The 13,976-nt window shown below is 41.2% G+C and overlaps 1 protein-coding gene across 1 annotated transcript in view; it reads left to right on the plus strand.

The window, feature by feature from the left end:
- The window catches only part of TMEM132B (transmembrane protein 132B), a 260,442-nt gene that overhangs the window by 195,378 nt on the left and 51,088 nt on the right, over window positions 1-13,976 (plus strand). The window contains exon 5 of the mRNA XM_063351141.1: window positions 12,969-13,112. Within this exon, the coding sequence (XP_063207211.1) occupies window positions 12,969-13,112 (144 nt within the window). The remainder of the gene's footprint in view (window positions 1-12,968; window positions 13,113-13,976) is intronic.

Consider the following 13,976-nt stretch of genomic DNA (forward strand, 5'->3'; position numbering starts at 1 on the left):
TCCGAGGTTGACTCTGTCTCAGGCTGTTTCTGTTTCTCAGCCTCATCAGCGACACGGCCCAGCGTACTTGGACGGGAAACTTGCACATCGTCTTCTCTTCCACTCCTGTCACAACTTGTCATTAGGAAGAAGTAAGGTCGCAGTTTTATACTGGGTTGTTCTCTGTAATAGCTTTTGTCAGATTGCATTGGATATGCTTACAGGAGTTCAGTTACAACACTACTGGGGGGGAAAATCCAAAACTAAATCAACAACAACTTGCACAATTCCCTTCATTAACAAAGAGGAAGAAAAACAGTATTAAAATGCCAGGTACTGCTGCATTTAAGAGAGTGTAACCTTTGGGCAGTTAGTTAAATGTCAATGTCATTTAATGAAAAACGAAAAACAAATATAAAGGTATGTTTGATGTAGTTGTTGTGCTCCTGTGACTTTAGAAGCTGGGCATTAGTTGAGCACTTTGTATCATATTGGCCATAAAAGAACAAACATTTGTCCTTCAAAACTAATGTGCAGTAAAGTAGGAGAAAGTGAAGTGAAACTTTTGATCATCTTTTTCTGCTTTTTGTTACGAGGTGCCTTCTGGCAATAATTCTTGGGCTTTTGGAAAATGATGAAGTTGCATCATAGCAAAGGAACAAAGATGTATTGAAACATAGTTTTTGTTTCAAGATCCAGTTTATCTGTTTTCAGATCATTCCTCTTGCCTAGAAAAATTGAAAATTCACTTTACTCCCCATGTTCTCACTAATTTCTTCGTGTTGACTTTCTTGTTCCCAGACCCAGGTTCAGCTTTTTTAGATGACTATTCTCACCTAGGTTTTGCATTCGTATCTTCATGGCGTGGATTTAAACATAAACACGCTTCAATCGTGACATGCTCGTTGATTTTATTCCTAAAGGGTTGTCTGTCAAAAAATCCAAGGAGAGCACGTTGAGCTGTGCTGAGATGGTGTGGGAAGTGGTGCGGTGTGGGGAGATGTTCCGTCTCTGGGTCCACAGCTCACTGCGGGGTCACAACACGCGCAGCTGCGGAGCTGAACTTCCTTTGCTGTGTTGCTGTTTGTATTCTTGTGAAGTAGACGTAAAATTTTACTGGTCTTTGAATGACAGTGTTTATAATTTGATTTATGTAAGGCCATCCCTTTCTGGAGGAACACTTTGAAAACAAAATGTGGGAAGTGCTGTCCCACATCTGTGCTGTGCTAGTGCATTTCAACCACCGAGGAGGCGAGATGTCATCAGGGAGGGAGAACGTGGCTGAATACTTCAGGGTGTAACAAAAGAAGGGAAAGAGTCAAAATTATAAGGAGAAGTGGAAGGTGAGGAGAGCTTGCTCTTTTCTGTGTGGTAATTGTGTAGGGGTGCTCTCAACTGAAAGCACTTTTGAGCTGGAATTCTGTGTTACATTTATGAAGACTTTTAGGTGCAACACTTTTTCCTTCTTTGTCAATCCTTCGCTAAAATGATGTGTCAAAATGCCAGAGAACCTTATCTTTTCTTAAGCTGCATCTCCTGTAAAAACATCCTGCCTTATATTCGTCTGTCCATTTAGCAGGAGCAATGACCATGCAGCGAGAGGTCCCCATCAGCTGCAGTACAAGAAGGAATATGGCATTAGACCTGGCCTTCTTCCCTTCTTCCCACCTTAGAACAGAAAACAATTTGACATTGGTACTGCAAAAGAAGAAATAAATGTACTGTCATTTGGAAATCTGCCTGTTTTTAGAGGAAAAGTAGAGAATGAATGGTTAACACAGACAATTTTAAGGAAGATAAATTTCCCTAATGGAGGCGAATAGCAAATGTTCATTCCATTTGAACAGTCCAGTAGTGGTGATCTAATTTCTCTTTGCAACTGAGTCAGGCTGTGTAATTTTGTGTCTCGCACAAAATATAAGTAAAAGTAAAATGGCAGCAAATGGGAGGCGTTTTCCTCCACTGAGATAGTTCTTGTAGATGAGTTCTTCAGCATGAATTGGGTAATTCTCTTTTCCCTCTCTTGCTGTACCTAGTTTATCTTTCTGGAAGATCAGTATTTTTCCCATTACTCATATTGTAACAGGTTCTAAAGAAATAGATTTTAAAGTTTGAATTCGAATAATGTCTTAATGACTTCTAAAGGCTAATTCTGAAGATAATACTTTGGAAGCAAAGATAGAAGTCTTTTTTTCATTTTCTTTCTGTCCTTCAGTGCCTTTTGTTGAGATGGAAAAGCAAGTCAGACACTACTTCATATAGTTTGCAAACAGGTTAAAACTAAAAGTTTTAAAAATACGCTGGAGTCCCTCCTCGAACTGAGTTTGGTGCTGAGGGATAAAGATAAGGAACCATTGTTAAATTCTTTATCAAAGAAACATGCTGTGATTTTTATATATACGTGCTTTCAGAGAATAATAAGTGGAAGACCTTTGTCTGTTTACAGAATGCTTCTATCGAAAACCAATAATACTGTCACTTTCCATTTCTATTCCTGAGAAACATTAATGTCATCCCCCTTGTCTGCTATTGTCTTGCCCCATTTCAAACCACCTGTGAGATGACATAGTAAGCCCGATCGGAATCCCTCTCAAAGTGGAACGTTTTGCAGTAGTTTCATATGAAGAGGTATTCTGTGATTTTTCTCTTGAGCGCATTCATCTATCTGTGGTGTTAAAGTATATGCGAGTGTCACGGTTTAACCCCAGCCGGCAACGAGGCCCCACGCAACCACTCGCTCACTCCCCCCGGCTGGCACAGGGGGCAGATTTGGAAGAGTAAAAGTGAGAAAACTCGTGGGTTGAGATAAAGACAATTTAATAAGTAAAGAAAAAGCTGCACGCATAAGCAAAGCAAAGCAAGCAATTCACTCACTGCTCCCCACGGGCAGGCAGGTGTTCAGCTGTCTCCAGCAAAGCAGGGCTCCATCACGCGTAACGGTTACTTGGGAAGACAAACACCGTAACTCCAAACATCCCTCCCTCCCTTCTTCTTCCCCCAGCTTTATATACAGAGCATGACGTCCCATGGCATGGAATATCCCTTCAGTCAGTTGGGGTCAGCTGTCCCAACTGTGTCCCCTCCCAACTCCTTGTGCCCCCCCAAGCCTTCTTGCTGGTGGGGTGAGAAGCAGAAAAGGCCTTGACTCTGTGTAAGCACTGCTCAGCAGGAACGAAAACATCTCTGTAGTATCAGCGCTGTTTTCAGCACAAATCCAAAACATAGCCCTATACTATGAAGAAAATTAACTCTATCCCAGGAAAACCAGCACAGATAGTATGCCGTTATCGTTTTCCGCTTAAGAAAGGTGAAAAGTAATAAAGTAATTCTTTCTTTCCTTGCATCTGTTACTGGTTGCTTTATCTGTAGCCCTCTATATTTCTTTATAGTCACTGATATTTGTTTTGCTGCACAGCTGCATTTCAGTTAACCAACCAATAAATTAACTGTTTGAGATGATGCATGCTCAGCATTTACTTGTTATGCAAAAAGGCCATTTAGTAGGAAAGATGTGGGAATTGGTATTTAAACTGTACAGAACCAACAGCCTGAAGACAGCAAGTTTAAGCGTAACCTCTCAGAAAAAGCGTGGAGCTAGGACATTGGGAATATGGATTCCGTTTCTTGGTCTGTCACTGGCCTGGTGGGATTTCTTCTGCCTCAGTTATTTTAGCTGTATAATGAAGATAACTGTCCTGTTGTCCTTGGCAGAGCTGAGGACTGGTTTTGAAGTATTGTGGAAAGACAAGGTACTATAAGGAGTAATTTAAATAAATCGTTCAATACGTAATTTTTAGAACAGATGAAAGAGAGACGGGGGAAAGAAGAAAAATTAAATAGTTTGATCCCAGTGTCACAGGACTTTTACATTCGTGTTACTTCATGATCTTTATTATAATTACTTCCAGAATCCAGTCAGTCTTTTTTTCTTTTTCTCACAGGTTCTTAAAACATTCTTTAGTTCGAGGGACTGTCTCCTAAAAACTGATGGACTCTGGAAAAATACTGATGTTTTGAAAGCAGTAGCTTAGCTTTTGAAACACAGATGATATTGTCCTGGTCTGCAGGAAATAAATACACTGCACAAGAGTTCACTGAAAAATTCAATCATGAAAACAAAAAAGGGATTTCATTCTGAACTTGAATAAAAAAGAGGTTGTTCTTTATAAAAGTTGAGCAAAAAAGGAAATAATCAGACATAGGGGCATGTCGGAACAAGGCAGCGCTTCTGAACAGGTACAAGGTGACCAGAGTGAAAAATTAAAACAGGGAATAAAATTCAAGCCAAGAAGAAGTAGAGGAAGGAAGAAAAAAACCTCCAGTAGTCCTTAGATCAGTTATAAGACTCTCAAAAACTCACTTCAAAAAAATCAATATTCTCATTTGAAAAAATTCACAATTTTTAATTTTTGCTTTTTTCAAAAGAAAATATTCTCAAAGGTGTCTTTTTTATGCTTTTTGATTTTTGTCAAGAAACTTTTTTTCCTCTTTGTCAAAAAAGTTTCCAGGCAGTTCTGAACGCAGGCAGGAGACATCTTCTGTAGTGTTTAAGTAGAAAGTAAATGTTGAAGACTTGAAAGGCAACACTGCGTTCAAGTGGAGTGGCAGATCCAGGATGAGCAATGTACAGTTGACGGGTGCTCCCAGAATCAGTGAATAAAACCCCAGGAGGCTCCGAGTGTGCAAGGATAGTAAAGGCTGATGCTTGGACTGGCTACAGATACATTCTTCTGCTTTTAATTTTCACTGCTTCGAATACAGCAGTAGGCAGCTTTATGAAGCAAAGTGGCTCAAAGGCACAGTTGTATCGCCTGTGAAGTCTATGTCACTGTAGGAAACATGCAGCGGTGTGAAAATTTTAGTAAAGGAGCTAACAGTAACGTATAAGCACTGATTGTTTAGAATTTTGAAAGCGGGAAGGGATAGAGTTTCTCTCCCCTAATTCTAGACATCAAGTCTAAACTAGACATCTGAGCCCTTTCATAGGCAATGGAGAGAGATGAAACTTCCAAAGTGTCACTTTTGCTGTCCTAAGACATGTGCTTGAGACAGGAACTGCCAGAGAATGAATCACTCGCCGCAGGCACTTTGGGGGAGAACAGCCTTTCTGAGGGAGCGCAGACAGTGGGAAACCGTCTGCTTCCAAAGCGTTTGCTCTCTGAAAAGCCAGTCCTGCAGCACATCAGAGAGTAGCCGAATACAAGCCCATGAAATTACTCCAATAGCTAAAATAAGTAAGTACAACAGTCTGGTCCTGACAGATAAGGCAGACCATCTTCAGGAAAAAAAAAAAAGAAACTTCTTTGAGTAAGGCATGGGTCTTTCCTGTCAGATCCATGTTCTTTGGAAAATGATATCCTCCTTTTGCAGGACGATGAATGTGAGCATCTAGTAGATCTCTATTCCGTTTTAAACTCCATAATGCGCTTCTCAAATATAGTTAATAGGTACATGCATCTAGTTATGACCAGAAAATATACTTCTTTATTGAATTTACTTGGTATGTTACGAGCTCTGTACTTACACCAGTGTTTGAACTATGCTGAAGGAGAAGATACAAAGAACCCCCTGTTTAGCAAATGCTAGACAACTGTCTTCTGGCAGGGCATTGCAGAGGACTTTGCGCAATGTCACCGTCACTTTCCCATGTATCTTTTTCTGTTCATAAATAGGTAATCTTAAGCCATAGCCACTCTGTGAATGGCTTAACGAAGCAAGTCACCGTGTCCAAAGCACAAGGAGAACCCACACTCCCGGAGCGTGAGAGGATGCTCCTGCAGGATGTTGGGAAGTTGTGTAGACATGCTGTAATTAATTTGTGCATTCTTCTATAGCATTAAACAGCTGTTATTACAGAAGGACATGGATTTCTGCCCAGGTAGCACTCATGGTAGAAGATGAGCACACAGATTGCGGCAGTAAACTCATGTGATACGCAACCTTATGTTTCAGTGTCTGTAGTTTTGCACTTGTGAAACTGAAGCCTTTTCAAGCCAGTAAGTTGCCAGCTCTCCCATTGCACCGGTGGCGTAGAATTTCCTCTAGAAAATCCTCCTTCCAGCCATCTCCAAAAGAAATTGTGATGACTAGGAAAGGAATTAGAGAGACGTCTAAAAAAAATTCTTCAAAATGGCCATACACAATGTTGTTAAATATTATTAAGCCTGTGGGACAAAGATACAGGGCCAGAAAATGATGTCCTCAACTACTGTTGGTACTCAAGTGGATCCAGTAGTTATGTTCCCTACACTAGCAAAGCATGGCCTCCCTACCTTTTTCTGTGGAAAAAGTGCCTCAAATGCCTTTGAGGAGTGTTCATACCATTATTATTTCATGGCCATTTGAAAACAATCATTAGTGTGTCAGCTTGTGCTGAGGCTCTTGAGTAGACAGCTCTACCCATTTTGTATCCTCTTGAATTCAGGGGAATGCTGTTCGATTTCAGTGAGAGGTGAGCCACAATTTTATTAAGTCAGAATATGATCATATTTTTCTGGATTAAAAAAGGAAAAAAACCCAACATCTTTAAATGAACTTTGAGATTCTAAATATACTTAAAAATGGTTACTTCCTATTGAGAAGAACTGCAGAAGTCTGTCAGATGAATGCTCAGGTACTATACAGATCTCTAAACATAGTGTAAATTCCAGTATGAAATTCCAGTTTACTATACTTTCAGGCTGACCTTAGGTCCTGTATTTCTCGGTGTACTTAAAGGTCCTGAAACACAAGCTGGGAATTCTTGGTGCCTCTGTTCTCTGTGCAGACAACTAAAATCAGATGCGTGATAGTTGCTCTCCAGCTGTAAGAATTTCCCCTTCGTTCTACCTCGAGCAAGCACTTCAGAGCAATGGTGTCATGATGTTTAACACAGCAGGTTTGGAGAATAAACTCTACTGGGACATAATGGGCTGAAGCGGAATAGCATGAGCCCAGTCTCAGGAAAGGTCTTTTGCTCCTGTAGAAGGCACCGGTACTTAGCTGAGATGGTGGAGGCTGCCTGACAGGTTGCAATTACTTCTGCCAAGTGCACCAGGCTGCGTTCTGAACCTTTGCTTAATGGGGGCAGATCTGTTTGGAGTTATAAAAAATAAAATAAAATTGCCTCAGGTCATAGATATGACAGTATCTGTGCTTCTAATCAGGTTTCACCTTCAGCAGCAGGTTTTGCTTATTCATCCTACATAAACCTCAAAATGAGCTGAATTTCCTTCATAAAAAAACATGGAAATGGAATAAATCTCAACTTTAGTTTTCATGAACTCCATGACAGCATTACCACTCTGGCTGATTGCACGTGCCAGGTACTCTCTGCTAAGGAAAGAGCTTCCTTCAGAATACCTGCGGCAAAAAGACAAGTTAGCAAATAAGATGCCATTTTGGAGTCTATATTTGCTATAGCAAATTGGTTTTGCAGCACACACTGTAATGTACATCTAGAATAATATTCAATTAGGCTAATAGTAGCTGCTTACATTGTTCTGTAAGAATTGGTGATTAAGAACCTCTCTGTATGGTTCAATCTACATTAATTAATTTCTCCTGCAGAATATATGCACCTGCCTGTTCTTCCTTTGGGATCTCAGTATGAAGTAAAGCTATTATGCAGGTAAACAAAAGGAGATAAAGGATGACCTTTAACTTTGACACGATAGCCTGCAGTACGTGTGATTTGCCATCTGTCATAACTGATTGCTCCCAGTAACGATATGCTGGATAAGAAACTGAAATGAGGAAACAGCCAGAGACAGAGGGAGGTTGGAGGGGAGCAGGAATGACCTTCTAGCAGTGCGTGTGCTTGTCAGGGCAGGAGGACTCGTGCGTGGTTACGCTTTAGACCTCACTCTTGACACCTGAAAACTTGGTCAATAGTTGATTCCACAAGTGGCTCCACTGAAATGATGTTTGCAGAATAAGTAATTAGCTGTTGTTTGGCTCTTTGTTAGGACTCCTAACGTAATTCCTTTCACATGCACGGCTTCTGCAGACTTGAGGCAAGTCCTGGGCAGGCGTGATTGCCAGTCCAGCCCACCAGTAACGACTGATGGGCATCTGCCAAAGCAGCAAGCAGCTCTCCTGCTGGCATGACTGTGGGGTCTGGCTCCTTGGCATGAAGCGGACTGACTGTATGAATGTAGGGAAGAAAGAGGGTCAAAGAACAACATGAGCTCTTTGCAAGATTGCTTGTTTTCTACTGTTTCATAAACACATAATCCTAGTTCATTCTCACCATTAGGTGACAAAATGGTATATCTCACCTGATACAATGGTGGAAAATATAAATAGCTTTCTAGCAACCAGGCTTCATTAATATGGATTGGAAACCTAAAATGGTATTCAGCTATGAGGGGGGAAAAGTACAGAATTGCTTTGGATTATAATAATTTCAACAAAGCATCTAATTTATATATTAAGCTTGCTTAATGGATTTATATTGCCTTGCTCTTTGATCTGAAGAAAAAGGTGGTGAATAATTTATCAAATAAAAAAAACTCCCCTAGCCCAGCCCACACGTCACAATCTGCCCTATAATTTACATTTTTTAAGAGATGCTGTTTCCAGGCAGGAGAACTGGTTCCTAAAGATTCCTTCTAATATTACAAATGTGTTTTCGCGAGGTACACTCTGGGGAAAAAAATAATAATGAAGGAATGTAATTCTGCAGACAAATGTTTCAGCTCTGTGCCTTCTTTGCTGAAGACAGTCATTTCAACTAAATGCCAAAAGGCATTTAGCTGTAGCATTTGTCAGTGGAATAGGGTTGGCTTTAGGTCTCCCTCCTGATTTACAATTGAGTGTTTATTGGGTTTACTGTACTGTAGCGTGTTTTGTTAACCTCTGAAAAAACACATCCAGCTTGTGCATTAATCACAAGGATGATATCTGTCACATTAAACTGGGTCGGCGTGGGGCTTTTGTGCCTGGACAGACTTTGTGGAAAGGATGCTGTCTGCTCCCAAAGGGGCAGGAAAGATGCGCTGGCACCTTTGGGCTGGGGTCTAGATAACCTGTGTCCTGCGCATCCTCCTGAGATGGTTTCTTGTGAGACGCGTAATCTTTTTCTCCATGTCTTTATTTTTCAGCCAGAAGAAGGGGGGAAAAACTGTGTCATGTCGTCTTACAGTAGCCGGGTGAGCTGCTGTAGAGTCACATGCCTAAGGAGGACTTAGGTTGGTGTGGTGTTGTTTAAAGGCTAATTATTGGGAACTTTGTGCCTGGAGTTCCTTGATCGGTTTGTGCTACCTATTGTAGTCATTCCTCAGTAATCCCTGCATATACGTAGGGAATACATAGGGAACAGCGGTGCTGGTAATCACAGCTCTATCATGACTCTCCACGTGTCTCCCGTTCACATTTCTCCCCCATTTGTCCAAAGCAGTGAGTTGTCAAACATTTACTATGGCTGTGCGCAGAGTTTATTCATATTTAAATAAAGCCATTATCCTGGCCTTGAGTTTCAGTAGTTTTCTGCTCTTCCTCTTGAGTATTTCTCTCAGTAGTGCCATCTAATCAGCTTTAGGTTTTAATTAAACAGCTGTCATTTGCTTCCTAGTTCTGTTGCGACCTGATGTTGTATTAAATTTTAATTTAGCCTAGGCTGGATAAGAAGTAGATTCCTTCAGACAACAAAGAAATGCTATTAGCAGGTTACAGCTGTAATTAAGAAGAGCTCTGCTGAAGTGCTAATGCATTCAGGTACAGAGAAGGAGCTGGAGATAAACATGCATGTAATTATTATTCAGGGGTAGAGCCTGCAATGTGAATGTGTAGCTTCCACCTGGGCTGCTTGAATGGAAGGTTTTGGTCAAGATCTCACAGCTGAAACCCTTGACAAGAGAAATACGAAGGCATTCCCGGTTTTTCACCTGGGACTTTGCAATGTCAGCAGTTAGAGGTTTGTGCTGGTGGTCCTGGGTGTTGTCCCAAATGATGCTGTGCCATATGGGAGGACCTGCCTATGTAAATCAACACTATTACCCCTCTCTACAGTTCAGATGCTGTTAGTAATAACCAGCACAGGTATCTTAAATTCAGTAACACTTCTTTTCTGCAGTAAACCCACTATGGAAATACAAAACAAGCCTAACAGAATCTAGATCAAATGCTATTAGTTGCTGAAGATGCACTAAAAAAAAAATGTCTGTTTATAAATCTAATGGACATTCAGTTATTTCAGTTCTGGCCTTCATATTTCTTCCTCAGAGGAAATATATTTTTTCAGTCTATAAATAGCCAGCTCTTAAAGAGGTCTTTACACAGCCTATTATACTTGTGTAACACTCAATCCAGGCATCAGGCATCTGAAATATTGATTTATATAGTAGAATTGCTTACCAGTGAAGTGTAGTTTTTGTGAAGCAGCACCAGCTAATTAGCACAGTGGGTACCTGTTCGTGCTGGGAAGGAGGGAAGGTTCAGGACAGTGCTTGTGTCGAGTAGGATGAGTGTATTTCTCAGAGCACCCGCAAATAGCGGGGTCATGAGGTGTCTCTTCTAAGACCTTTTCTCGCATGTTCATCTTCTTGGAGAGTTTACGAAAGTAATGCAAATGTCTTTATAAACTTTGCATTATCCTTCAGAGCATCGAAGTCCGACTTCACTTGGTAGCGCAGCAGCACTTAGAGTTGAAAGGAGGCTAGAGGTTTTGTTTATCCTTTGTCACACGTGAGGGTCAACATGAGGGTGATACAACGAACAGTGCAAAAACCAAAGGAGAAATTAGTAGAGGCCTGCTGAAAACCTGATTCCAAATCCACTGAAGTCAAGAGAAGCCGTTCTTCTGTGACTCAGTAGGGCTTTGGCTCAGACCGTAATTGCATGCAAGCGCCGCCTGCCCCTGCCATGTAGGAGTTACCTGGCTGCGCTAACAGACAGAGCGTTTGGAAGTAGAATTAGTCGTGTGTTCATTGCTTGTGACCTTGGCAAAAATACTGTTTCCCCTGATGCACTGAAGATGACTGCCCTTGAAGAATGGCTTAGAACTAGCGTACTGGCAAACTGCTTCTTGGGAGGGCTTTGACACAGGACCACCATGTCTTCATCATATATCTGGCATATGTTTATATTGGACCGATGGCTTTGGATTTATGGGATATTTGCTCTTGGTTTGATGAAATCGAACTACCTCTTCTCTGATGTAGTTGTGGATGAAGCACCCTCAGTTTCTCTTTGTCTGTCTTATACAATCTCTTTCCACCTGAGGAGCATCTAATTGCTTTCTTTCACCTGACAGTGCATTTTCTTCTTAGTTTTGTTCAAACCTCGGGCTTTGTTAGGGTTTTACTGTTGTTCTTTCACACTTCCACTTTTGTCACATACTTGTTGCTTTCCCAGTGTCCCTTCCTCATGGATGCCAGCTGGTTATAAATGAGCCCATTCAGCATAAACAAAAACTAGACAGTCATTTACCATGTAAAACATCTGGTTTGTGCCTCGCAAAGAACAGAACAAACACAGTATATTTATTTCATGAGGTATTATTCAGAAAAGCATCTCTATTCAGGACAAAGCTTAAACGCATGCTTAAATCACATTGAAATCTAAGTGTCAAGTTAAGCACGTACTTTAGTGCTGTTCTGAACAGAAATGGACTGGAGTACATGCTTAAATGCTTTTCTGGAACATGACTGCCCATAAAGCTGTAGTAGACTATATTAGTTAGCTGGCACTAGTGTTATTAGTACTTCAACACATTTAATTCAGGGTGCTTTTTGTAGAAGTTTCCGAATATTGATTAATAATACATCTTAGTTGCAAGTATTTATTGGTCTTCTCCAGCTGTCCTTAGCTTGTGGTCAATGCCCATTATTTTCTATCAATCTAGCTAGCAGACACAAGCAAATGATAGTGAATATATCTCCCTGTGCAAGCTGCCATCAAATTTTTCACTAAAATCCATTTCTTCTTCCACCCATTCTAATAATGGAATTTAAAGTTAGATTAGTTTGAAGCGACTTTTTTTTTTTTCCCCAACTGGCAAGCAATTAGTTTTATGGAAGTTGAAAAATGAAAAGTGGATTGATTCAAAGCAGTATTTCCTATTGCCGGCTTTTCGAGAAGGCGGAATGGAATCTCTATGAAAGCAGATCGTTCCTTGCCCCGCGTGTGTGTAAGGTTTTGGGCCTGCCGTAAGCACTGCTCAAGCAGAGCCAGGCTGCTCTGTAGGCCTTGGGAGGCTGTTCCCCTCCAGTCTGCATACCTGCTTAGGCAAGGCAGGGACCTCTGCAGCAACTCATTTGGAGTAATTAATCAAACTGCAGCCATACTGAGACACAGAGGAAGGCTGTGTTAATGGAGTCATTAGAATGCCAGCACTGTGAATTCATCAGGATTAGAGACAAACGTGGTAAAACATCTCTAGGTGGGATTTTGCTGGGGAAAGATTAAAAAAATTGGTTAGTTTTGAATACCCTACCTCATGCATAGTTTTTCTCATCATATATTTATGTCCCAAAAAGGGAAAATGGTCAACTCACAACAATGTCAACTGGAACAGTAAGGAAGAAATGCTGTTATTGTAATGCTTGATAATCACCTCCCAAATCACTGGCATGATCTGGGGGAAAGGGATGGGAAGAGTTGCTGATACCCTCTGGAGGTTGTCCCCAAATAGCACTGTGGTTCTGCCAAGCTGCAGACGTGCCTTCGCGTGCAATTACGTTACAGATACCATTGTCACAGCAGCCAAACCTGTAAACGGGCTCAAAAAGAGTAACTCCATGTGTATGTCAAAACAAGCACATCATCGTCCAGATGCAGCCTTTGGCTCAGAAAGTTGTTAAACCATTGACTGCAGGGAGCTCAAAGGGTGTGTGCAAGGAAGGGTTGCTCCTCTGCCCCGTCCTTGTCAGAGGCAGGGTTTGGTTCATCAGTCTGACCCCTGTGGCATTCTCATGGTTTTATACTTCTTTAAGTATAGAAGTATATATATATATAAGTGTATATGTATATAATATATACATGCTTCATTTGTGCGTGTGTGCATACAGGACACGGAAGTCCTTAACACGGCCATTCTGACGGGCAAAACGGTGTCTGTTCCAGTCAAGGTTGTTGCTGTGCAGGAGGATGGGTCGGTGGTCGATGTTTCGGACTCCACTGAGTGCAAATCAGCTGATGAAGACGTCATAAAGGTAAGGCACCCACATGAGGTGGAGAATGGAGTTTTCACCCTTTTCTCCTCCACCACCACCATACTGGGACCTAGCTGACATTCAGGATTTTGCATAAACCAGATGTTTTACAGTCATGGCTGTTTCTGCGGTGGCAGGTTGCTTCCCCTGTGCGATGAGGAGAGTGCTCTCCAGAGGTTGTGCAGGTTTAGCATGTTTCCATAGCCCAATGCAGAGCCATTTGTGCCAGTGTGTTCCATGTGAGAGAGAGGGCCAGGGATGCTGAAAGAGCAGTCCTAGTCTTTCTTCGCTGGCCAGCTGGGGCTGATGAGAAAGAACGTGTTGTCTGATACATCACACTTGGGAAAACTCAGCTCCCCATACAGGGATCTTTGTTCCTGTGTGGCTTTTCTGCATCCATTATTTCATAGTAATGATGCAGTATATTGTAACAGTGTGCAGCGAGGTTTCCTACACACTTCTGACTGCATCACCTGCTTGCCAAGCAGGAATTTCTTATAAGTAAAGATACTGAACTGTACCAAAATTGGAAGAGTGCAACAGAAAACAGAAAATAACCATATTGCAAAATGAGAGTTGGGAGCTTTTAAACAATGTTGTGGTTGTTTTTTTTTTTTAAATGGTGTGTTCAACTGGTTCTCTCTCTCCCTGATGTTGAGATGAAAATAGCATTAATGTGCCTATCAAGTCTATCAAGACATAGACTGCATGACTTCTGACAGCATTGCATGGCTGTTGGCTTTTAGCTCATTATTATTATTTTTAGGCATGAAAGAGGAACTCTTGCATATCTTTAGTAAGTTTATTTGTTATATTATGTGGTGTGGGGGTGTTTTTTCCTTGTTTTAAATGACCTTAAGAATT

The sequence above is a fragment of the Chroicocephalus ridibundus genome, chromosome 13 (genome assembly GCF_963924245.1).
Source record: "Chroicocephalus ridibundus chromosome 13, bChrRid1.1, whole genome shotgun sequence".
Classification (NCBI taxonomy): Eukaryota; Metazoa; Chordata; class Aves; order Charadriiformes; family Laridae; genus Chroicocephalus; species Chroicocephalus ridibundus.